Here is a 25,576-nt window from a genome sequence, read left to right as displayed (position 1 = left end):
CAGCGGGCGAACTTGAGGGCGGCTTTCCCTCAGAGGTGCTTGCAGCAATTAAGCAATTATCGGGTCACTGAGACGCGCGATTCCTTAGGGCTTGGCGGAGAATCAGCCATAGCTGCTTGCTCCGCCCTTTGACTCCCTGAGACCCCGCCCCACCCAGGCTGCGGCAGAGGCTTTTGCATGTGAATGGACCTAACTGCAGCTGAGCCAGGCAGACCCGGAACTTCCAAGAGAAGGCCCAAGGCCCCGCAGCGGCTTGCATTGCTTCACAGCTGAGCCTCTTCGTGGCTCCTGCTGTGTGGCCTCAGGCAGAGGCTGAATTAGCACCTCCTTAGATCCAGGAGCCACTGTACCCGGTAGTCAGAGGGGGACCATCCAGATTGCAACTCCTCAGATCCATAAGGGACACACTCAGGGAGCAGACTCAGTGAGCACCAAAGCCCCACTGAAGCAAGTCTTGCCCCAGATGGGTGTCTTCAGCACAGAAGTTCTCCCACTTCAGACACAGCTGATTCTCACAGCCAATTGGCCTGGAGGTCAATTCCTCCCAGTGATCCTACAACAACCAAGGCACCAAGAGTGCACCAAGAGTGTCCACCTCAGGTAACTGGGGAGGCTGAGCCACTGGGCCCTACAGGACACTTGGCGTGCAGGGCCACTCTATCAACACAGGGAAGCAGCCAAAATGCGGAGACAAAGAAACAGGTCACAAAGGACAGCAATGGAGGAAAGCAAATGACTGGATATAGAGTTCAAGGCCACGTTTATAAGGTTTTTCAAGAATTTTATGGAAACCGCCGATAAATTTAATGAATCCCTCAAGGAGTATAGTGAGACCATGGAGGACATGAAAAAGGACCAACTAGAAATTAAGCATACACTGACTGAAATAAAGAATAATTTACAGAGATCCAACAGCAGACAAGAGGATCCCAAGAATCAAGTCAAAGATTTGAAATACAAAGAAACAAAAAATACCCAACCAAAAAAGAAAAAAGAAAAGAGATTCCAAAAATATGAAGATAGTGTAAGGAGCCTCTGGGACAACTTCAAGCATACCAACATCAGAATTATAGGGGTACCAGAAGGAGAGAGAGGGCAAGATATTGAAAACCTTTTTGAAGAAATAATGACAGAAAACTTCCCCTACCTGGTGAAAGAAATAGACTTACAAGTCCAGGAAGCGCAGAGAACCCCAAACAAAAGGAATCCGAAGAGGACCACACCAAGACACATCATAATTAAAATGCCAAGAGCAAAAGATAAAGAGAGAATCTTAAAAGCAGCAAGAGAAAGACAGTCAGTTACCTACAAGGGAGTACCCATACGACTGTCAGCTGATTTCTCAACAGAAACCATGCAGGCCAGAAGAGAGTGGCAAGAAATATTCAAAGTGATGAATAGCAAGAACCTTCAACCAAGATTACTTTATCCAGCAAAGCTATCATTTAGAATAGAAGGTCAGATAAAGAGCTTCACGGATAAGAAAAAGCTAAAGGAGTTCATCACTACCAAACCAGCATTATATGAAATGCTGAAAGGTATTCTTTAAGAAGAGGAAGAAGAAAAAAGGAACTCCTACCATTTTCCACAGCATGGATGGAACTGGAGAGAGGATAAATACCACAGGATCTCACTCATTTGTGGAATATAATGAACAACATAAACTGATGAACAAGGACTGATCCAGAGACGGAGAGGCATTGATTGGCCTGTCGGGCTTTGGAGGGAAGGTAGGGGAGGGTAGGGGTAAGGGGGAAAGATCAACCAAAGGACTTATATGCAAGCATATAGGCCTAACCAATGGACACGGACAACGGGGGGGTGAGGGCATGAGCGGGGGGGGGGGGGGTAGAGGGTAACGTGGGGACAAGGACACATATGTAATGTCTTAATCAATAAAAAATATATTTAAAAAAAAGAAAATGAAAAAAAAATTTTGTTGATTTGTTGAGAGAGAGAGAGAGAGAGAGAGAGAGAGAGAGAGAGACATCTATTTGTTTTTCCACTTATTTATGCATTCATTAGTTGTTTCTTGCATGTGCCCTGACTGGAGATCAAACCCAAAACCTGGGTTTATAGGGACGACTTCACCAATTGAGCTACCTGGCCAGGGCAATTTTTAGAAAATTTTAAAAATAACAATAAGAAAAAGCTAAAGGTGGCATCGTTTTTCAGAACAATTTCTTCACAGGTGTTCTGCGGGCAAGCGCTTTGGCCGTAGGAGAAGGGCTCCCTCGTGGCGGATATGAGAACTGCCTTGCTCGCTCCTTTACCGCGGTCCTGGGCTCCGGGAAGGAAAATGCTCTTGGGGGCTATGCCCCCTCTTGGGCGACTCCTGAGCGAGGAGGTGGCACCCGAAGTGGCCTAGAGGTCTTGTCCTAGATGAGAGATTCAGAAGAGAAGCCAAAGGGGAAATGTAGAGATGATGAACGGCAACTTCCCTCCTCCACTTTCTTTTTTTAGTCCATCTCATTTAACAGCAAGTCACTCATTCCTCCATCAAACATTTATTGATCACCTACTGTGTGCCAGGCCCTGTTCCAAGTACTAGGGATAAAAGTCCTTGCCCTAATGGAGCTGACACAATTACTGTCTGAGGGACACACAATAAACAAGTAAAGAAAATACACAGTGTGTTATGTGGTGGCAAGTACTTGGAGATAGGGGGGAAAATAAACCCAAGAAGGGAGATACCGGACGAGAACCAAGATGGCGGCATAGGTTAACTCCGGAGTTTGCTGCTTTGAACAACTACTTCAAAAGTGAAACTAAAAGACAGAACGGACATCACCCAAAACCACTGGAACGCTGGCTGAATGGAAGTCCTACAACTAGGAGGAAAGAGAAACGCATACGGACACTCAGAGGAGGCGCAGTGCTGAAGTCAAATTCTGAGGTGCGGAGTGCGCGCGCGGAGCGGGCTGGCGGCGGAGGACGCAGTTGGCGTTTTCAATCGGGAGGGAGTCGCAGACTCTGAGCTCCAGATCCAGGCGAGTCTTTAGGGACCCAGACTCAAACGGGAGAAGCGGGACTGTCTGGCCTCGGTCAGAGCGAGTGCAGCTTTCTCTCCGAGGTGTGCAGCGGGGCTGGGACTCAGAGAGGCAGAGCCCCTGGGGACAGGACTGAGAGCCACCATAACTGCTCTCTCCGGCCCACCCCATTGATCCTGTGCGACCCACCCCGCCCAAGCCCTGCACAGAGGCATTTGCCGGATAGCCTCAGGCAAAGGCTAGATTAGCACCTCCCTAGAGGACAGAAGTTCAGACCACTAGGGGGTGCACCAAGGAAGCATAACAAAATGCGGAGACAAAGAAACAGGACAAAATTGTCAATGGAAGATCTAGAGTTCAGAACCACACTTTTAAGGTCTCTCAAGAACTGTTTAGAAGCCGCCGATAAACTTAATGAGATCTACAAGAAAACTAATGAGACCCTCGATGTTATATTGGGGAACCAACTAGAAATTAAGCATACACTGACTGAAATAAAGAATATTATACAGACTCCCGACAGCAGAACAGAGGAGCGCAAGAATCAAGTCAATGATTTGAAATGCGAGGAATCAAAAAACACCCAACCGGAAAAGCAAAATGAAAAAAGAATCCAAAAATGCGAGGATAGTGTAAGGAGCCTCTGGGACAGCTTCAGGCGTACCAACATCAGAATTATAGGGGTGCCAGAAGATGAGAGAGAGCAAGATATTGAAAACCTATTTGAAGAAATAATGACAGAAAACTTCCCCCACCTGGTGAAAGAAATGGACTTACAGGTCCAAGAAGCGCGGAGAACCCCAAACAAAAGGAATCCAAAGAGGACCACACCAAGACACATCATAATTAAAATGCCAAGAGCAAAAGATAAAGAGAGAATCTTAAAAACAGCAAGAGAAAGAAACTCAGTTACCTACAAGGGAATACCCATACGACTGTCAGCTGATTTCTCAACAGAAACTTTGCAGGCCAGAAGGGAGTGGCAAGAAGTATTCAAAGTGATGAATACCAAGAACCTACAACCAAGATTACTTTATCCAGCAAAGCTATCGTTCAGAATTGAAGGTCAGATAAAGAGCTTCACAGATAAGGAAAAGCTAAAGGAGTTCATCACCACCAAACCAGGATTATATGAAATGCTGAAAGGTATCCTTTAAGAAGAGGAAGAGGAAGAAAAAGGTAAAGATACAAATTATGAACAACAAATATGCATCTATCAACAAGTGAATCTAAGAATCAAGTGAATAAATAATCCGATGAACAGAATGAACTGGTGATTATAATAGAATCAGGGACATAGAAAGGGAATGGACTGACTATTCTTGGGAGGGAAAGTGGTGTGGGAGATGCGGGAAGAGACTGGACAAAAATCGTGCACCTATGGATGAGGACAGTGGGTGGGGAGTGAGGGCGGAGGGTGGGGTGGGAACTGGGAGGAGGGGAGTTATGGGGGGAAAAAAGAGGAACAAATGTAATAATCTGAACAATAAAGATTTAATTAATAAAAAAAAAATTAAAAAAAAATATTCTTTAAATTCCAATGAAGTGTTCATGGGAAAATTTGACAGAATTCTACAAACAGTTTATGTGCAAGAAAAAAAGACAGTGGAAATAGCCCAGGAATTTTCTAAAAGGAAGAATGCCTGATATTGAAATACATTCTAAAGCTACAGTAGTTGAAGTGGAGTAGCACTGGGGCAACATCTTAGAGGATCTGGAATAAATAACTCGCCTCCAGGGATCCACTCATCAGATAAAGCCTGAAAGCTTCAGATGTGCTTTTCTGCCGGTCCCTTCAGTTACCCTCCTACCAACACACTGACCTAGTCAAAGTCCTGATATAGGGAGCATCCTTCCTCCCTTTGCACGTTCACTTTCTCCTATTTGGAGCACCCTTCATTAAATGGCACACCTCCAGGCTGCCTCACAGGACCCTCCAGGTCAGGGTTTTGCCCCTATTTTCTCCTCCCATAGACCCCAGCTCCCACTCGTCACCCCCTTACTATAAACTTTAGCTTGAGTCTGCCTCTGCCTCTCAGCTTTGAGGTGCAGGATGACAGGGATTGTGTCACCTTAGGGACCTACACAGTGCCAGGTACACAGTAGGTGCTCAAAAATACTAAAATAATCAGGGGAAAAACCAATGTGTACAGTCGCTTTAGATAATAATATATTCCAAATGGATTAAAATGTTAAATGTAATTTTAAATGTTCAACAAACATTTATTGCCAGGGGCACTGGATAAAGCAGTGGCCAAAATAAATCAATTCCCTGTCCTTATGGTGCTGACATTAGTGGGACAGATATGTGCAGGGAAGACAGTTCAGGAAGGTGGAACAGCATGTGCAAAGACCCTGTGGTGGGAAAGATCCAGGGTCCGGTACCTCACCCACTGGGATCTGAGCATCAGTCCTTCCAGCTTCCACCCAACGGATGTTCCAAACACACAAATCCCCCCAGTGAATCTCCTGCTCAGAGCCTTCCATGGCTCCCCCATGTCCAGTGGATCAAACCCAAGGTCCTTAGCCCTTCGCTGGGCAGCACTTGGCCACAGGGCTCCGACCTGCGGTCCCTCGGGGATAGTCATTCCAGGCCCCGCCCCCAGGCTCTCCCACCTTCGCGGCGCCGCCCACTCCACCTCACTATTGGGCAGTTCAGAGGGTGTCGGGCGTTGGTTGGCTGGAGCGACCGTCAATTAGCGTCAAGGCATTGATAACCTGTTCTCGAGCTTCGAGGGGGCGGGCTCGGGTGCGGGCGCGGATGTGGCTGCGGCATCAGGTAAATCGCCGGCTTGCGGGCCACCGAAGCGGATCTGGGGCGGGATAAGGGGGCGCCCCGGGAAGTGGCGCTGCGCCTGCAGCCCCTCCGCGGGCCGCGCGCTGCGACGGGGCGGGCGCCGTGTCCTCCGGCTGCGACCCCTCCCACCCTGAGAGCCCCCAGTGGGCAGCGCGCAGAATGGGAAGCTCCGGATTCGTGAGATCGCCCTCCTCCCGCCCTTCAGGAGCCAAGTCGGGGCTTGTTCGCCCCCTAGCTCCCCAGCCGACTCCCCAGCCTTTCCCCGCATCTCCCCGGACAGCTTGGGGACCGGGTCGAGCCCCTCGCGCTGGACCTGGGTGTGCGTGGGGGTGTGACGGAAACGGTGTTGGGGAGGGGCGGACGGCCCCCGCCGGCAGACAATGGGTAGCGGATGGAACCGCCCGGCAGCGTTTCCTCTAGGAAACGGCTCTGTCCCTGCGAGGCTGTCTGGGGGGTGCGGGGGGGCGGGGGGCGGTGAGGGAGTGGTCGGTGCTGACCTGAGTACCTCCCCCCCAACACCATCATCATCCAACACCCCTACCTCGGGGGTGTGCAAGTTCCGGTCCAACTTTAGGGGGTGCCACCACACGACCTCAAGCGGGGGGAGGGGCTGGGGGGAGAGTCCCCTCCCCAGGACCAGGAGCTGCACTGCCTGCGGTATTTGGTGATCACAGCACCGAGTCCAGAAATAGTCCCTGGGGCTGGAGTGGGGCGTCTGGCATCAGCTCTGACGGCCTAATGAGGGGGCCTCAGGCAGAGGACCCGAATCTAGCTGACAGCTCAGGCGGGAGCAGAGGAGAGAGGAGGGCAGCTGCACGCCCCACTCCCCAACTCCGGTGAGGCTGCAGCCCCTGGAGCCACGGGGGTGGTGGTGGGGGGGGGGGTGAACCCACTCCCTGCCATCGGGGACACACGCGGGGACAGGCATGAGGGTCCTCTGGGAGGGACGGGCTGTTTCTAGAAGACCATCAAGTGGAATGGCCAATGCAGAAACAGTGGCAAAGCCGCCTACGTTTAAATCTGCCTCTGCCTGAATGTGACCTTGGGAGCATCACTTAATCTGTGTTTCTTCCCCTGTATAAAGGAGAAAGACAGTAAGAAAACCTACCTTAGAGGGCTTAGCTAGGATTTTTTAGTTAATCCCTACAGATCGCCTAGAATTGAAGCTGGTCCATTGAAAATGGAAAGAGTGTTTTTATCATTCTTTATCATTCTTGGAGAATCCGCCCATTTCCCCACCCAGCCTCTGGGTCCAGCTGCGGAGGGGGGTTGGGTCTTAGGGATGGCCCACAGCTATTCTTCGAGTTCCCAGCACCTCAGATGTCCCTGGAGGAAGGGGGCTGATCCCAGCTCAGTCCCACTTGGAGCGTGTGTGAAAAGGCCCAGACTTCCAACTCCCCCGCGCCCCCCCCCCCCCAGGCCTTTTCCATGGCCAAGCTTCTCTCTGGCAGTTTTCTAAAAACAAGTCCTGAGAGGCACTGGATGTCCTGCGTGATGACCAGCTGTCCTGCTGGTCCACCCCTTGCAACTGCTATAAGGGGCAGGAAACAGCTGCTTTGGGACAGGAAAAGGTTCTGGATGGGGGAGGTCAGGGACCCAGGCTGGACAAAGGCGGGAAGTGGAAAGACGGTTAGTTTAGCACAAATGAGCTGTGGGTTAGGGAGCGGTCATATGGGTCTGATAGGCAAGGGTCTCCAGAAGATGAGCAGAGGGTGTTTCCCACAATTGACTTAATTGCTTTGCACCTCAGTTTCCCCATCTGTAAAATGTGGATATCTACCTTGCAGGATTGCACAGGATTACAGGGAATACAGTAGGCACTTGATACTGGCAGCTTGCTTGCCCTTCCCTGAGGCCTTTCATGTGAGCTCTTTAAAGCCCCATCTTTCTCACCCTGTGCTTTCTGAATCCAAGTTCTGGACTCAATATTTGTCCTTGTAAAATATCACATTATTAGATGGGTCTCAATCTCCCTCAGTTTCTTAGAGCCTCCATCATGACACCCTGACTTACTCTCCCTCCATCCCCAGGCATAGTTTCAGCTCTGACAACCTGGGTGCTTGTGGTTCCATTACAACCTCTTATAAGCCCTGTGGCACTCCACTAGGGGTATTCCAGGGGTACAGGTATCCATTGATTTGCATCTTTTGTGCAGCTGGCCCCCAACTCTGTCTTTCCTAAAGAGGTCTCACAAGTGACCTTGGTAAAAATTCATATGCACAGTTGTATCTTGTTTGCATTTAGACTCTAAGGGAAACATTTAAGTGATTCTGTATTTTTGTTGTTTTTTAATCTGCAGAATCTGACCAGATGAGTTCTTAATGAGCCCATGAGGACTTCCAGTTCTTGCCTTCCTCTTCTGAAGGTTCACATTCCACCCCTGTGATGATTAATTTCTGATTTTCCCCAGCTATTGACAGAAAACTCAGATCTGGAATGACACCCATACCCACTCCCACCTCCAGCTACTCTTGTTTTCTTTTTCCTTTTTTCTTTTTGTTGATTTCAGAGAGAGGAAGGGAGAGGGAGAGAGGGATAGAAACATCAGTGATGAGAGAGAATCATCGATCGGCTGCCTCCTGCACTCCCCACACTGGGGAATGAGCCTGCAACACGGGCGTGTGCCCTGAACAGGACTCAAAACTGTGACCTCCTGGTTCAACCACTGAGCCATGCCAACTGGACATCTTTTCTTTTTAAAATGTATTTTTTATTTGTTTTAGAGAGGAAGGGAGAGAGAGAAACATCAATGATGACAGACAATCACTGATCAGCTGCCTCCTGCATGCCCCCTAATGGGGATTGAGCCCATAACCTGGGCATATGTCCTGACTGGAATTGAACCATGACCTCCTGGTTCACAGGTCAATGCTCAACCACTGAGCCACACTAGCTGGGCTTCTCTTGTTTTCTGAATTACTTTCCTCTCTCCTTTTGATGCTCTTCCTTTCTCCTCCTGCCCAGCAGGCTGAGGCCTGGCACCTGGGTGTTCCCACATTCATTCATTCCAAAGTTTGAAGGCCTCTTGAGGGAGGATGGAGGAAAGGGCACTGGTGTGTGGGGGTGGGTTGCTGGAGAGGAACTCTTGGGTCTGTTTACTCACTCAGAATCCAGGCTGACCCTAGAGTCATAGCCAGAAGGATAGGGCCTGACTCCACCCTTACCCCCTCTGGGGGACTTTTTCAGGGTGTGTTTGGTGGCTACTCCAGGAAACATGGCCAAGTTTGCCCTGAATCAGAACGTGTCTGGTAAGTGTACGAAATGGTAAGTGTGCACAGGTCCACACTTGGTGCTGGTGTGTGGACACAACCCTGCAGTTCCCTTCTTTGCATAGTGGCCAGAGGGGCCTCTATGCTGCCCTGTCACATGTGGAATGTAATCTAACATCTCATGATGGCGCGGGAGACCCCCTCTGTCTGGCATCAGTTCACCTCTCCTACTCTTCTCCCCATCTCTTCCATTACTCTGCTCTGGACACCCTCAACTCACCCTTTATTCCAGCCCACCGTGCCCACCCCCCTCCCCTTCCAGGACCTTTGCATGGGCTGTTTTCTTTTAGGAACCTTCTGTCCCCAGCTGATTCCCCCTCATCACTTGGCCCTGACAACCAGAGCCCAAGTAATGCCTCCTCCAGTTATTCTCTACTTCATCTTATTATTGCCTTAAGCACTATTTGTAATGTTTGTGTCTATCTGTCTCCTACAAGAGGGCAGAGATGTTTGTCTAGTTCGATGCTTTGTCCTCAGAAAAGTGCTTGACATGTAGTAGGAGCTCAATAAACGTGTTTGCATGACTATTTGGGTGCATATAGGCATTGAGCTTTGGGTGTGTAATGGCTTGGTGCAGAACTTGGTGCAGGTGGAGCCCTGCTGGTGTGTTGTGGTGGGGAGGGGTACCCCTGGCCTGACACCCCTCACGCCCCTGTCATGCCTGCAGACCTGGGCGGCTCTCACCTGTGCCACGGCCCGATTGGGGGCTCCCGCAGCCCGAGTTCGTCCTACACGGTAGAGACGCCCTATGGCTTCCACTTGGACCTGGATTTCCTCAAATACGTGGAGGAGCTGGAGCGCGGCCCTGTCGCCCGTCGCGCCACCAGCGCCCAGCTGGCACGCCGTCCCCGTGGGCCCCGGGTCGGCATCACGGGCGCGCGTAGTCCAGGGGCCTGGACATCTAGCGAGTCCCTGGCTAGTGATGAAGGGGGAGCGTCGGGTGCACTCTCTCCGGGCGCACCCACTTGGTTCCTGCTGCCGCCGCTGTCGCCACGCGTGCCGGTGCGTAACCCGCACGTGGAGGACATGCTCCTGGAGACCAGCCGACGTCTGGAGCTGGCGCAGGGGCACGAGCACGAGCGCAGCCCGCGTGGTTCGGGCCGCAGCAGCCCAGCCCCAGGTTCCGCTCCCAATCCCGCCCCTGCCTCGCCAGGCCCAGTGCAACTGCAGATGGTGCGTGAGCAAATGGCCCTGGCGCTGCGGCGTCTGCGCGAGCTCGAGGACCAGGCGCGCGCGTTGCCCCAGCTGCAGGAGCAGGTGCGCGTGCTGCGTGCGGAGAAGGTGAGGCTACTGGCCGGGCGCCGGCAGCCAGAAGACGACCTGGAGGCCGAGGCGCGCCCGGACAAGCTCGCACAGCTGCGGCGGCTCACCGAACGCCTGGCGACTTCCGAGCGCGGCGTTCGCGCCAGGGCCAGCCCCCGGGCGGACGGCCTGGACGAGGAGGCTCTGAGGCGCAGCGAGGGCGCACTCCAGGTCCTTGACGGGGCGGCGGGGACCCCGGACCGGGCTCCCCAGACGCAGGAGCCTGGAATCCAGGCCGTGCTGGGGACCCAAGAGGCAGAAGCCCAGGCAGTGCCGGAGACCCGGGAAGCCGGCGTGCAGGCGGTCTCCAAGACCCTTGAGGCGGACGCGTGGGTGACCGAGGCGCTGCTGGGACTGCCCGCTGCCGCCGAGCGCGAGCTGGAGCTGCTGCGCACCAGCCTGGAGCACCAGTGCGGGGTGGGCGAGCTCCTGCGGAGCCGGCTGCGAGAGTTGGAGGAGGCCCGAGAGGCTACGGAGGAGGCAGCGGCCCAGTCTCAGTCGCGCGAGGCTGCAACCCAGACCCCATGGCGTTGTGTTGAGAAGTCCACGCAGACCGAGCCTTCCGCGGAGGTCCCTTACCTGACGCGGAGCCCGTCTGGACTCACAGATGGGGACAGGGCCATAGCGCCCGCAGGTGAGTCCCAACCTCTCCCGGAGCCCTGGCTTGATGACCACTGGTCTCGAATTCAGTGTCCTTATCTGATCCCTGGCAGGCATCCTCAAATCCATCATGAAGAGGAGAGACGGAACACCTGGCGCCCAACCCAGCCCCGGACCCAAGAGCCTGCAGTTTGTTGGGGTCACCAACGGAGAGTGAGCATTTCCCCCTCCTCATGACAGCATCTACGGGAGCATGGACTGGGGTTTGAATTCCAGCTCTGCCCCTGTTTCCTCGTCTGGGAAATGGGGATAGCCAATCCCACCTGTCAGGACTCCGGAACGAGCCCACAGGGGAGGTTCAGCAGACGCCTCCCTAACTGCCCCCAGGTACGAGAGCTCATCCAGCGAGGAAGACAGTGACAGCGAAGACGGTGCCGGCGATCCCCTGAGGAGCAGCTCCTGTGGCTCTGGGGAGGACAGCGGCCAGGGGTCTGACTCGGGCACCTCCGGCCCGCCCAGCAGCGGAGTCGTTCGGGACCCCGAGCCGGAGCCAGAGGCAGAGCCTCAGCCGGGTGCGCAGGGGAGGTGAGCAGCGCCAGGACACTGGAGTGGGGACTGTTGTTTTCTTTCCAGTTCCCGCGCCCCCACCCCCACCACTCCCGAGCCTCTCCCGACCTCTTCTGTAGGTGCGAACTGAGCCCGCGATTGAGGGAGGCGTGCGCAGCGCTGCAGCAGCAGCTGAGCCAGCCCCGTGGAGTCGTCCGTGACAGCGTGAGTGCGCGAGGAGACAGCCCTTTACAGAGGAAGTCGTGGGGTCCGCCAAGGACCTCCCCTGTGGTCTAGAGTTGGGGGAGGGTCTGGAGTTCCGTCTAGCGCAGGGACCTCCACCGATCCCAGGCTCTCTAAAGGAATCTCCCAGGACCGCGCTGATCCTTACCTGGTTCCCTAAAGGGATCCCGCCCCAAGCGCCAGGCCCACTCTCGGACTCCCCAGACAAGCGCTCACCACCTTCGGGGCCCAATGTACTCCCTCTTCCAAAGGGGTGCGGCCCCATGGTCCCCACGGCCCTCCTCAGACAAGTAGTGACCATCCTTCCCCTGCCTGGACTCCCAGCCCCAACTCTGCACCCTCCCTGCCATGGCACCGGGACCTTCGCTGATGTTTTTCCCTGCCCCGGCAGGGCGCTGCGCGCCTGGTGGCCCTGGAATGGTTTCGAGTGTCCAGCCAGCGCCGTTCGCAGGCTGAGCTTGTAGCCGGGGTCCTGCGGGCGGTAGCATGCCTGGGACAGGAGCTGCTGGCCCACGTGGTGAACCTGGCTGACGGCAACGGGAACACAGCCCTGCACTACAGCGTGTCCCATGGGAACCTTGCCATCTCCAGTTTGCTGCTGGATACTGGTCAGCATGGAGGAGGGTTGGGCAGGGTACTAGGCGATGGGGTGGACAGGTAAAGGCCTGGGCAGTTCTCAGCTGGGAAAACCTGAAGAAATGTAGACAGGCTGGCCAGGCAGATGGCACCACCGGTCCTTCACTGGGTGTTTCAGGATCCAACATGGACTGACCTGAGCTCTGCCCTGACCCAACTCACTTTCCAGGCTTTTGAATTATTCTTTTTAAAATATATTTTATTGATTTTTTACAGAGAGGAAGGGAGAGAGTTAGAAACATCGATATCGATCAGCCACCTCCTGCACATCTCCTACTGGGGATGTGCCTGCAACCCAGGTACATGCCCTTGACCGGAATCGAACCTGGGAACTTTCAGTCCGCAGGCCGACGCTCTATCCACTGAGCCAAACCAGTTTTGGCCAGGCTTTTGAATTATGTTGTCCTAAATCTAGGGGGTTATTTTATCTCTTCGCTTCCTTAACTGTGAAATGGGGATGCATCATCTCCCTACCTGGACAGCTAGAACACCTGTAGAAGCATCAGGCATGCAGGATGAAGCTCCAGCCCTGGTGCTTCCTAAGTCCACACGTCCAGCCAGCTGCCTTTTTCCACTCTTGAGGGAAGATACTCACTGGTCAGACTACCATCCTGGTCTGGGACTGTCCCTATCCTCCAATTCCACTTCCTACATTTCCATCCCCTGCCTCAGGAACAGAGATGGTCCCAGGTGTTGCAGAACCCAGACATGTACTGAAAGCATACTAGGTACCAGGTAGTGAGTGGGCCACCCATGCTGCTTTGCCCATGGGACCAACTGCCCAAGAGCCCTTCTGACTACCCTCCCTCAAGACCAGTAACCTCTGGGGGCCTGCAGGTCTTGGTGACCAAAGGAAGGTCACAGCTACTCTGGGCTGGTTACCAGGCTGGGGCTTTGTGGAGGGGGTGATACATTGAGTTATTTTCTGGGCATCCTCTACCTTAAAAGGGATTGGCTGTCATTCGTGAGACCCAAGGCTCCTTGGACCCTTTTACCCTGTATTGAACCCGATTCAGCCAACTCCCTATCAGTCATTGCCAGTATCCCCCATACCCTACCCACTTGCGGTCATGTCAGCCTGGTCCAACCTCCCCCAGGACCCTGAGCCCTCAATGAACCTCATATAGGGGTTGCTTTCCTTTCATCCCTCCAACTTGCCTTCTCAGTTCCTTGACCTGCTCCTCTCCCTTCACCTTGATGTATCAGCCTTACACTTGAAAGGTCACCTTAAAACCCTGATGTCACCTCCTCCATAACCTTACTCCCTAACCCCTTCTTCTCAACTTTCACCTCCCTGAGGTCTCAGCTTCCTCTCCCATTCCTTAACTCTTAACAATCCTCAATCTTAGGGGACCATTATCAATGGTCCCCAACCCATCTCCTTGGATACCAGTTATACAGGATTAGGGCCTACCATAATGACCTCATTTTGTTACATCTGCAAAGAGCCTGTTTCCAAGTAAGGTCACATTTATGGTTCTTCAACATGTTTTGGAGGACACATTCAATTTGTAACAGGCTTGGGGAAGGGGTGGATTCCAGAGAACATAAGTTAACAGCTTCATAGGTCATGGTGGACAATAGCATTTATTCCAGGAGTTAAACAGGAAGGTTTTAAATAGACTGGACCAAATTCCTTTGATCTACTCCTGGCTGCTGGAAGGAAACGAGGGGGGACTTGGATCAAGGTGAAATAGTTGGCACAGTTCTCTGGGGGAACAATGATGGTGCTTGTAGCCATAAAAATAAACATCCCTTATTGAGTGCAAGGTAGAGAGGGCAGAACACTGAACGTGAGAGGAGCCACATGGTTCTTGGTAGAACCTTGTAGGCAAAGGGGAGTCAATTCATGGCCCATGGGGACCACCTGTAACATAGATGAACCCGAGACTGGGAGAGGTGAGTGAACCAGGTTGGGCCAGGGTGTAGCTTAGTTGACTGATCCCCTCCTTACTCTTAGGAGTCTGCAAGGTTGACTGCCAGAATCAAGCAGGCTACTCAGCCCTTATGTTAGCTGCACTCACCTCTGTTGGGCACGAGGACATCCCTGTGGTCCAAAGACTCTTCCAAATGGGCAACATCAATGCCAAGGCTAGCCAGGTGCGTGGATACTTACAATTCAGGAACCAACCCTGACTTTTACCTCCCATCCCCTAAAGCCCACCCAGTCCTGTCTTCCCCACTCCACAGACAGGACAGACAGCCCTCATGCTGGCCATCAGCCATGGCCGACAGGACATGGTAGCAGCCCTGCTAGCATGTGGGGCAGATGTCAATGTGCAAGATGTGGACGGAGCCACAGCACTGATGTTTGCCAGCGAGTACGGGCACCTGGAAACTGTCCGGCTGCTACTGGCCCAGCCAGGCTGCGATCCTGCCCTCCTAGATAATGTGAGCTACTGTGGATGGGCTGGTTGGGCAGGCAGGTACCCATGCCTTGGTTCAGTGACCTAACTGTCCGTTTTTCTTCAGGAGGGCACCAGTGCCCTGGCCATGGCTCTGGAGGCTGAGCAGGATGAGGTGGCTGCTCTGCTGCATGCCCACCTGAGTTCAGGACAGCCTGGTCCCTCGGTGAGTGTAGCTCTAACCTCAAGCAACAAAACTTTACAGCTGCACTGTGCAAGGATACCCAGCATGCTCTAGGAAAGTCTCCCCTTCCTACTCCCTCAAAATAGTGGGATGGGGATCTGGGGGGCTTCATCTCCTATGTGGGAGGGACACTTCCTCCAGTTTATAGATTGAGACTGAGGCCTGCAAAGGGAAAGGGACCTGATCTATGATCAGAGGAGGCCTGGTAGAGTTTCTGTCAGTTATTGCCCTCAAAGAGGCTCATAGCAAAGGAGTTTAGGACCCTTTGTAGTTAAGCCTGGTTGGGGAAGAGGATGCAGGCCCCCTGCAAGGAGGAGCTTCAGAACCGGAGACTAGATCAGTTTGCCAGCAGCCGGCAGGCAGGGAACACCCAGTGTGTCCCTCCAAGGGGAGAGAGGTAACACTCAAGGCTCAATCAGCTCGCCCATCCTCTTTCCAATAGAGATAGGAGGCATGGTTAAGTGCCTCTTCCAGGTCAGATGGGGTAAAGACAGGATTCAAACCTAGGCAGCCTGGCTCCTGTGAAGGAGTTTTTCCTCAGACATGCCCATAATGGAGAGGAACAAGACTTCCACTAAGTTAAGCATCCTTGAGTCTGTGGCATCTGAAGTCCACAAGAGACTGTGACATGACCTCCACCACCTTTCTCACCAGTCACCCCCTGACTCTCCCACGGCCATGCCAGGTCGAAGAGGAAGCAGTGATAATGGAGAGGACCCCCAGCCTCAGTGAGCGGACTCGCACCAGAGACCTGGATAGGGGCAGGGTGGCGAAGGGGTGACCTTTCCTAACAAATAAAACATTTCTACTGAACTTGTATCATTTTTTAGGAGCACCTGTAGACACTTGGTTTCCTTTCTTCAAAAAGAAAATGCCTTGTTGGGGTAGAGCCTCCCTCCCTCCCTCAGGTTTCCAGAATGCAAAGGGGCCAGTGACCCACCAGGAGGTATTGTAAGCCTAGTGACCTCAGACAAGAACCCGAATTTACATAAACGCTTTATTAACAGTGGAGCATCTTCCCCATGGGCTATGTGGTTCCCCCAGCCAGCCAGGACCCTGTAAAAAGACACAAGCATGAGATGCTGACAGGCCTCCCAGCAACTGGCAAACTCCCTCCCCAGCCTTGCAGCCCGTTTCTACATCCTCCTCCTCCAGGAGCCCTCACCCAGGGCTTGCCAAAGCCGCCCTCCACCAGCCGGGGGAGTTCCGGGCCGGCTCAGTCCCCCCATCCCGGTACCGCACTCACCAGGCACCAGTTCAGCGCAGCCTCCGAGCCTCTCGCTCCGACTCCAGCAGAGTGAGCACGTCGCCCTCGCGCACAGGGCCTTTCACGTTGCGGATGATGGAGCGGCTCGTGTCGTCCATGAACTCCACGCGGACCTACGGGACCCACGGGGGTGGGCAGCAGATCTAGATTTAGGGGGCGTGAAGGGGCCGGCCCAGGGAAACAGAAAGGGGGATGGGGCTCGCTGGCAGGTAGGTCTGGGCCGGGAGGAAAACCACAAAGGCGGAGACTGGCGAACAAAGCTCCCGAGCGCCAGAAGCTGCCACCATGGGGGGAGGCTGCCGCTCTGGGCCCGTTGCGGACGGGTCCACACTCGGCTGGGCGTGAAGCCACACAGGGCCCACTGAGCCCGCTGAGCCAAGAGGAAGAGGTTCCCTGGAGCTCAGACCCGCTGGCAGGGCTTTTGGGGGGGGGGGGGGAGGGTTCGGACCTCCAGGAACCTGGGACAAAGGGTTCTCGGATTCCACGAGGGGCAGTTCCGATCCCGGGGCGTCCCCACGCCTCACCTGCGTGCACTGTCCCTGGGAACCGGTCCTGCCCAGCACCTTGGTGACCTGGTGGAGAGAAGCTGGGTCAGCACCGCCGGGCCCGGAGCCCCACCCCACCGGCCTCCCTTCGGCCCCGCCGGCGCCCTTCTCACCCGGGCTAGCTTAATAGGCTGCACACGACTCGTGTCCATGATGGCGGTAACAGTCGGGCGGAAAGGAGTCACGTGTTTGGGGGAGCGTCTTTATACGCCGTCCTAGCCCCGCCCCCCCCCTCTCGCGAGATTACACACATATTTCCCAACAGCCCCCGCCGCGGCGCTGCTGCCGGCGTCCTTCAGCGCGGAGGGGAGATGGCGTCGGCCACCCGGCTCATCCAGTCGCTGCGGAACTGGGCCTCCGGGGTGCGCGGGCGGGGGGCCGCGCTGGGCGGGGGTGGGGCTGCGCGCTCCGTGCGCCCGGGCCGCTCTGGCCCTCTCCTGTGCCCTGGGTCCGGCAGCCTCGGGGCCAAGGTCGCCCGGGGCCAGGCCCGCGCTCCGCCCGGGACCCCGTGAGGCCGGAGCCCGGGACACACCCACCTCCACTCCCCCCTTTGGCCGGAGACCTGCGTCTCCCTAGTGCCTGACCGCGTTAGCCTTGGTCGGGTGGGCCGGCCCGACCTTCCCTTCCACAGGGCCCACACCCCTGTCTCCACAGGCCCGTCTCTCGCCTTCCCTTCATGTCCGTCCCTGGCCGTCCCTCTCCCCTCCCGGCGTGCCCTGCTGGCTGACCTTCCTTTCCTCCTCCCGCAGCAAGACCTGCAGGCGAAGCTGCAGCTGCGCTACCAGGAGATCGCCAAGCGGTGAGCAGGCCCCGCTCGCTGCTCAAGCCCCCGCCCTGTTCTGTCCTTCCACCAAAGACAAAACCGTGTTCCTTTAGACCAGCGGTTCTCAACCTGTGGGTCGCGACCCCTTTGGGGGTCGAACGACCCTTTCACAGGGGTCGCCTAAGACCATCGGAAAACACATATATAATTACATATTGTTTTTGTGATTAATCACTATGCTTTAATTATGTTCAATTTGTAACAATGAAAATACATCCTGCATATCAGATATTTACCTGACGATTCATAACAGTAGCAACATTACAGTTATGAAGTAGCAACGAAAATAATTTTATGGTTGGGGGTCACCACAACATGAGGAACTGTATTAAAGGGTCGTGGCATCAGGAAGGTTGAGAACCACTGCTTTAGACCCTGAAGCCCTGGCCAAAATCCTGCCTCTAGCTTCCTGACAGGTGAAGGCACGTTTGCTTTTAAACTTGCCGGACTATGCCGTAGACTTGCTCTTGGAAACAGCCGATTGGGCGTGAACTCTGGTTGGGGGTCATTGTGATTTGCAGTCCTCAGTTGCCTGCTGGTGGCATCATTCCCAAGCAATCGATGGGGGGGAAACAAAACTGAGGTGTGGAGAGACTAAGTCACTTGCGGAAAGCCACTCAGAAGCTAGGAAGTGGCACCTGGGACTTGAACTCAGACGTGTCTTGATTTCAACTCATTGATGTCCAAAAAATGCTTGGTACTTACAAGCCCTTGTGTGTCCTCAGCCTTGGGGAGACCAGTGCAAACAAGGAAAGTTCTGGTCCTCATTCCTTCATATCCTAGGAAGAGAAAAACGTAGAGAAAAAACACAGCAGGCAAAAAAAAACGTTATTCTGGAATGCTCCAAAGATAAATGAGAGTAATCTGGAGGGTTACTACCTTGGGTCATGTGGGTCAGGAAAAGTTTCTTTTCAGGGATTGACATTTGATTCACCTAAATCTGCGGTTCTCAACCTTGGCTGCACATTAGAATCACCTGGGAATCTTTTTAAAATCCTGATTTCTGGGCCTCATCCTCCAGAAATTCTGTTTCTTTGTTATGGGGTGGGGCCACAACATTAGTAACAAAGAAACAGAATTTCTGGAGGATGAGGCCCAGAAATCAGGATTTTAAAAAGATTCCCAGGTGATTCTCATGTGCAGCCAAGGTTGAGAACCACTGGCCTAAATGATGAGAAAGAGCCAAAGGATAATTATTGAAGAAACCTGGGCAGAGAGAACAGTAAGCACCAAGACTGTAAGGCCCAACCGAGCCAGAAGTAGGAAGGAGGCCAGTGTGACAGACACAGGTAGGAAAGGGGGATAGCGGTATAAAATGAAGTCAGTGGCAGGCAAAGGTAAGGCAGTCTTGGAGGGTTGGCAGTGAAGGAAGAAAAAATAGCATTAAAGTAACCAAATTTATGTAAATGCCTAAATGGTGTGATTAATTGCTAATATCAAAAGTTTAAATTGCTTTTCCATCCAGGGTTTGGGCTAATTGAGGAAACTTGTAAAATTTTCAGTGTCTTTAGGGTAATGGCGCCCCCTAGTGATCCATTTGGGATTTTCCTTTCAGCACTGTGTTTTTGGTTTTTTTTTTGTTTCAGAGAGGAAAGGAGAGGAAGAGAGAGAAAGAAACATCTATGAGCCCGGCTGGCGTGGCTCGGTATGAACCAGGAAGTCACCGTTCGATTTCCAGTCAGGGCACATCCCCGGGTTGTGGGCTCAATCCCCAGTGAGGGGAGTGCAGGAGGCAGCCGATCAGTGATTCTCTGTCATCATTGATGTTTCTATCGTCCTCTCCTCCCTTGCTCTCTGAAATCAATTTTAAAAAAATAAAGAGGAAGAAAGAAACATCAATGGAGAGAATCACTGGTCAGAATCGAACCCAGGACCTTTCAGTCTGTAGGCCGACGCTCTATCCACTGAGCCATAGCAGCTAGGGCCAACACTGGTTATATTTTTTCTGTGTTAGGTTGCAGAAAACTATGGCCATTCCTACAGAGATCATCTCTACTCCAGGGCCTGAGCAAATTCTAACTTCCACACAGGACATTATTTTGAATGTTAAATTTTTAAAATTTATCTGTATTTATTTAAAAAAACAATACACAATGACTATCACTTGTATTAAGAAAAAATTTAAATCCTGGCAAAATGATTGCCAGACAAAAAGTTTGTTTAAAAACATGGTTGAATGAAAGCCCAGTTTTTTTTTTTGTTTTTCTTTTTTCATTTATTTATTTACTTATTTATTTATTTATTTTTTTAATTTATTGCTTAAAGTATTACAAAGGGTATTACATATGTGTCCATTTTATCCCCCCGCCCTAGACAGTCCCCTAGCCTCCCCTATCCCCCAATGTCTTATGTCCACTGGTTATGCTTATATGCATGCATACAAGTCCTTCGGTTGATCTCTTACCCACCTACCTACTGCCCCCCAACCCTCCCCGGCCTTCCCGCTGCAGTTTGACAGTCTGTTTGAGGCAGCTCTGCCTCTGTATCTGTTATTGTTCATAAGTTTATAATGGTCTCTATTATCCATGAATGAGTGAGATCATGTGGTATTTTTCCTTCATTGACTGGCTTATTTCACTTAGCATAATGCTCTCCAGTTCCATCCATGACGTTGCAAATGGTAAGAGTTCCTTCCTTTTTAGAGCAGCATAGTATTCCATCGTGTAGATGTACCACAGTTTTCTAATCCATTCATCTACTGATGGGCACTTAGGCTGTTTCCAGATCTTAGCTATGGTGAATTGTGCTGCTATGAACATAGGGGTGCATATATCCTTTCTGATTGGTGTTTCTGGTTTCTTGGGATATATTCCTAGAAGTGGGATCACAGGGTCAAATGGGAGTTCCATTTTCAGTTTTTTAAGGAAACTCCATACTGTCTCCCATAGTGGCTGCACCAGTCTGCATTCCCACCAGCAGTGCACAAGTGTTCCTTTTTCTCCACATCCTCTCCAGCACTTGTCGTTTGTTGATTTGTTGATGATAGCCAGTCTGACAGGTGTGAGATGGTACCTCATTATTGTTTTGATTTGCATCTCTCGGATGATTAGTGACTTTGAGCATGTTTTCATATGTCTCTTGGCTTTCTGAATGTCCTCTTTTGAAAGGTATCTATTTAGGTCCTTTGCCCATTTTTGATTGGATTGTTTATCTTCCTTTTGTTGAGTTGTATGAGTTCCCTATAAATTTTGGAGATTAGGCCCTTATCAGATATGACATTGGCAAATATGTTTTCCCACACAGTGGGTTTTCTCGTTGTTTTGTTGATGGTTTCTTTTGCTGTGCAGAAGCTTTTTATTTTGATGTAGTCCCATTTGTTCATTTTCTCTTTAGTTTCAAGTGCCCTAGGAGCTGTATCAGTGAAGAAATTGCTTCGGCATATGTCTGAGATTTTGTTGCCTTTGAATTCTTCTAGAATTTTTATGGTTTCCTGTCGTACATTTAAGTCCTTTATCCATTTTGAGTTTATTTTTGTGTATGGTGTAAGTTGGTGGTCTAGTTTCATTTTCTTGCACATATCTGTCCAATTTTCCCAACACCATTTATTGAAGAGACTATCTTGGCTCCATTGTATGTTCTTGCCTCCTTTGTCAAATATTAATTGAGCATATTGGTTCGGGCCGATTTCTGGGCTCTCTATTCTATTCCATTGATCTATATGCCTATTCTTGTGCCAGTACCAGGCAGTTTTGAGAACAGTGGCTTTGTAATACAACTTGATATCTGGTATTGAGATCCCACCTACTTTGGTCTTTTTCAGGATTGCTGTAGCTATTCGGGGAAAGCCCAGTTTTAAAAGATTTTTCCTATCATTTTGCCCTCCCTCTCTGCTGTATTTCCTAGGGAAGCTCCTCTTGAGGTTAGGGTTTCCTTTTCAGGCTTCCAGCTTCTTTGTAAATTCACCTCAGGCCCAGAACAGAGCTCTGTTCACCCCCCTTTCTGGCTGCAGCCACCATGAGGTGACAGGAAATGCAGAGGCCTGGGAGGCTTTGAATACAAGGTGCTCTTTGAGTTACAAGCCTTGATCCCAGCAGGGTTCTCCAGAGCAGCGGTCGCCAACCTTTCGGACCTCACGGACCACTGGTTGGCAACCATTGCTCCAGAGGGTTCCTGAAATAGCAGGAAACCTAGTTGTGTAGTCTGGCCTTTGGGAAGGAAGCCCCTCAGAATGAGCTATGTTTGGAGCTTGTTGCCCAAGCTTTTACTAATTAACTACTGGATAGGTAGTGGGCAGAGCCTCACAACCTGGCTTCTTCATTTCCTGAGCATCTTCAGGTGGAAGTGAGGCCAGATGCCAAGCTCTGGGTCATGGGGAGGGTGGGAACAGTCCCAGGTGTTTAGACTGGGCCTACCCCTTCCATGGGTTTCACAAAAGGTCATTCATCCATTTGGGGCAGGTAGGGGACCTGCAATGGAGCAGACCCAGCTCTCACATCCAAAGCCTGGGCTGCCACCTGCTTCTCAGCTCTGGACCCTTTCCAGGCATGTCCCTCCATGACAGTGTACCAAGGGATACCCCTGGCCTGCAGCCTGTCCCAGTGACACAGGTGACCAGCCCTGCCCAGCCAGGCAGTGAGAGCACTATGGCTTTGCTTTAATGCTGATGTCCTTTTTCCTCAGAACTCAGCCTCCTCCCAAGCTCCCTGTGGGCCCCAGCCACAAGCTCTCCAACAATTACTACTGTACTCGTGACGGCCGCAGGGAAGCCACGCCACCTTCCATTGTCATGTCCTCACAGAAGGCGCTGGTGTCAGGCAAGCCAGCAGAAAGGTGAGGATGCCACACACTCCTACAGCCAGCCTGTTCTCTCGCTTCTGCTTTTCAAGGTCCCATTTACCTAGCATCAGCTGTGTTGGAACCATGCGGCCAGGAGCTTTTCATCTGCAAACGCATTTAATCCCCACCTATCCCAGTGTAGGGGTTAGGGCCGAAGGCAGGGGTGGGTTTCCTGCAAATCAGATAAGATTCCAGGGTCCTTTAGTTTCAGGTGTACAGTATAATGATTTGATATCTATATAGATTGCAAATGTTAGTGTTCGTCATTTTACGTAATTACAAATTTTTTTTGTAATGAGAACTTTTTAAAAATATATATACAGTGGGGCCTTGACTTACGAGTGTCCCGACTAACGAGTTTTTCGAGATACAAGCCGTCTCTCGGCCGATTTTTTTCTTTGAGTTGTGAGCTAAAATTCGGGTTAGGAGCCAGCTTCAGATTCCCCACTGCTAGTTGGCACAGCTAACGTCACAGTGAACACCACAACATCAGTCCAGCATCACATGTCTCACTCGTTCACTTTAAGATTTGACATAAGAGTAATAAGAGTAATTTGAGTTATGTGCTCCATCACGGAACGAATTAAACTCGTAAGTCAAGGCCCCACTGTATTTTATTGATTTTTTTACAGAGAGTAAGGGAGAGGGAGAAGGAGAGAGATAGAGAGTTAGAAACATCAACCATCTGCATCCTGTACACCTCCTACTGGGGATGTGCCGGCAACCAAAGTACATGTCCTTGACCTGAATTGAACCTGGGACCTTTCAGTCTGTAGGCCAACGCTCTATTCACTGAGCCAAACCCGTTAGGGCTGTAGTAAACTTTTAACATCTTCTCTCTTAGCAACTTTCAAATATACAATACAGTATTATTAACTAGAGGCCTGGTGCACGAATTCGTGCATGGATGGGGTCCCGCCAGCCCTGCCTCCAATCAGGGTGGGGGGATCAGGGGTGGGGCTGGCTGGTGGGAGGGGCCGTGGGTGGTTGGTTGGCCAGCCGGCCCCGCCCTCTAGTCCAACTCCCAGTGGAGGGGACAATTTGCATATTAGTCTTTTATTATCTAGGATAGTCACCATGTTGTAGATTACACCCCCAGGACTTACTTATTTAATAAATAGAAGTTTGTACCTTTTATTGTTTGTTTTTTAGATTCCACATATAAGTGAGGTCATATGGTACTTGTCTTTCTCTGTCTGACTTATTTTACTGAGCTTAATACCTTCTAGCCCAGGTCCATCCATGTTGTTGCAAATGGTAAGATATCATTCCTCTTCCAGCTCAGCTTTGGCAGCCACTGAGAAGAAGGCGGTGACACCAGCTCCTCCCATACAGAAGTGGGAGCTGTCCCAGGACCAGCCTTATCTGTGATACTGCTCTGGGCCACCTGACTGTGCCCTCCTTGTCTTCCATTCTGGGAGAACATGACCTGACTTATGACAAATATATTATATTGTGCTCTCTAGTATCACTTCATTTTTACTTAAAAAAAAAAAAAAGTGTGTGTGTGTATGTGTGTATTGATTTCAGAGAAGAAAGGAAAGAGAGAGAGAGATAGAAACATCAATGATGATTGGCTACCTCCTGCATGCCCCCTACTGGGGACCAAGTGTACAAGTGTACAACCTGGGTATGTGCCCTGACCAGGAATTGAACCGTGACCTGTTTTTTTTTTTTTGTTTTATTTATTTATTTTTTATTGCTTAAAGTATTACAAAGGGTATTACATATGTGTCCTTTTTTTCCCCCCCGCCCTTGACAGTCCCCTAGCCTCCCCTATCCCCCAGTGTCTTATGTCCATTGGTTATGCTTATATGCCGTGACCTGTTTCATAGGTCAACACTCAATCACTGAGCCATGCTGGCTGGGCCATTTTCACTTTTAAAGTGACACTGCTGATCGATGTTTCTCTCTCATCAATGTTTCTAACTATCCCTCTCACTTTCTCTCTGTAAAAAAAATCAATAAAAAAATATATTTAAAAAAAAAAAAAAAAAGCCGTAACCGGTTTGGCTCAGTGGATAGAGCGTCGGCCTGCAGACTGAAAGTTCCCAGGTTCGATTCCGGTCAAGGGCATGTACCTTGGTTGTGGGCACATCCCCAGTAGGGGGTGTGCAGGAAGCAGCTGATCGATGTTTCTCTCTCATCGATGTTTCTAACTCTATCCCTCTCCCTTTCTCTCTGTAAAAAAAATCAATAAAAAAATACATTTTTTAAAAAATAAAGTGACACTGGGTTTACTTGGATTTTGGGGTGAAGTTGGTGCCAAATCTCTTAACTCTGTCAGTGCTCCAGGGACAGAGAGGAATAGTTCTCGGGCTCCAGGGTGATGTCACAGACATAGATGACATGGTACAGGGGCCCAGAGATACCCCATCCCTTCTCCCAGGGTCTGGCTCTATCCCTGAGAGTGGTGGGCTGGATTCCAGGGCCTGTGGGGGTTGGGGAGGCTCTGACTGAGAAGACAGCAGGGCCGAAGACATACTGCTCACTTACCTCTCTCAAGAGCTTCATGTGGACATTGGCTGGTACCCTCCCACTGTGGCCCCTGCCTTACTTTGACCACCTTGCAGCTCAGCAGGGAAGGCAGAGGACCTCAAGGTGGCTCACAGGTAAAGCTCACCCAGGACAGTTGAGGAAAGGCCTCCCTGAGCCAGAAGCCTTTCTGCTCAGGGCGTCGAGGTACAGGGGGTGAGGCAGAGTCAGCCAAGGGAAGTAAGGGGCTTGTGCCTGTGGAGGAATGAGCAGGAGAGTAAAAGCCAAGACAAAGTGGCCCCAGTCTGGCTGCAGGAGTGACGGGGAGCAACACAGTGACCTCAAGTGGGGGAGTGGCATGGCTGCCCCATGAAAGAACCCTGCAGCCTTTCCAAAGCTTAAGATCAGCTGTGTGCCAGGGGAGTGGAAGTGGAGAGCAAGGCAGGAAGCAGGAAAGGGTCACAGTTCCAGGCAGGAGGTATAAGTGGCTCAGTGTGGGCATCTCAAATGCTAAAAGCTCATTAGAGGTAGGGAGCCCCACAGGCTGAAAAACCTGGGAAGACTTCCTGGAGGAGGTGGGGTTTTGGTTGGGGTAAATGATAAATCAGATTCAGGAAGGTCAGGAGGGAAAGGAAGGCTGAGCAGGGTATGTGGAAGCTACAAGGAGGGCAACCCTGGAGGGCTTCAGAAGACGCCAGGCAAGATGTGCCATTGAAGG

The 25,576-nt window shown here is 51.6% G+C and overlaps 3 protein-coding genes across 4 annotated transcripts; 2 read left to right on the top strand and 1 right to left on the bottom strand.

The window, feature by feature from the left end:
• The first annotated feature begins 5,731 nt into the window (after window positions 1-5,731).
• On the top strand, window positions 5,732-15,789 carry KANK3 (KN motif and ankyrin repeat domains 3). 2 transcript variants are annotated; one of them, XM_081090679.1, is made up of 12 exons: window positions 5,732-5,769; window positions 8,087-8,152; window positions 8,974-9,035; window positions 9,724-10,992; window positions 11,072-11,171; window positions 11,346-11,543; window positions 11,645-11,729; window positions 12,139-12,355; window positions 14,344-14,483; window positions 14,574-14,774; window positions 14,856-14,954; window positions 15,627-15,789. In XM_081090679.1, the coding sequence occupies exons 3-12, from the start codon at window positions 9,002-9,004 to the stop codon at window positions 15,702-15,704; spliced, it is 2,421 nt and encodes an 806-aa protein (XP_080946805.1). In that variant the 5' UTR covers window positions 5,732-5,769; window positions 8,087-8,152; window positions 8,974-9,001; the 3' UTR covers window positions 15,705-15,789. The 2 variants fall into 2 exon arrangements, with proteins under 2 accessions (XP_080946805.1, XP_080946804.1); XM_081090678.1 differs by lacking the exon at window positions 8,087-8,152 and having other exon boundaries at window positions 5,738-5,769.
• A 161-nt stretch (window positions 15,790-15,950) lies between these two features.
• On the bottom strand, window positions 15,951-16,978 carry RPS28 (ribosomal protein S28). Its single transcript, XM_081090630.1, has 4 exons — window positions 16,898-16,978; window positions 16,764-16,811; window positions 16,219-16,352; window positions 15,951-16,028 (listed from the first exon to the last, which is right to left on the bottom strand). The coding sequence occupies exons 1-3, from the start codon at window positions 16,934-16,936 to the stop codon at window positions 16,230-16,232; spliced, it is 210 nt and encodes a 69-aa protein (XP_080946756.1). The 5' UTR covers window positions 16,937-16,978; the 3' UTR covers window positions 15,951-16,028; window positions 16,219-16,229.
• A 79-nt stretch (window positions 16,979-17,057) lies between these two features.
• NDUFA7 (NADH:ubiquinone oxidoreductase subunit A7) lies at window positions 17,058-24,336 on the top strand. Its single transcript, XM_081090629.1, has 4 exons — window positions 17,058-17,146; window positions 17,534-17,583; window positions 22,228-22,377; window positions 23,664-24,336. Exons 1-4 carry the CDS (start codon window positions 17,096-17,098, stop codon window positions 23,752-23,754), a joined length of 342 nt encoding a protein of 113 aa, XP_080946755.1. The 5' UTR covers window positions 17,058-17,095; the 3' UTR covers window positions 23,755-24,336.
• Window positions 24,337-25,576: the final 1,240 nt, after the last annotated feature.

This window comes from Myotis nattereri, assembly GCF_964212035.1.
Source record: "Myotis nattereri genome assembly, chromosome: 5".
Taxonomy (NCBI): Eukaryota; Metazoa; Chordata; class Mammalia; order Chiroptera; family Vespertilionidae; genus Myotis; species Myotis nattereri.
The sequence above is the reverse complement of the archived record's forward strand: the minus strand, read 5'-3'. Positions and strand labels throughout refer to the sequence as shown.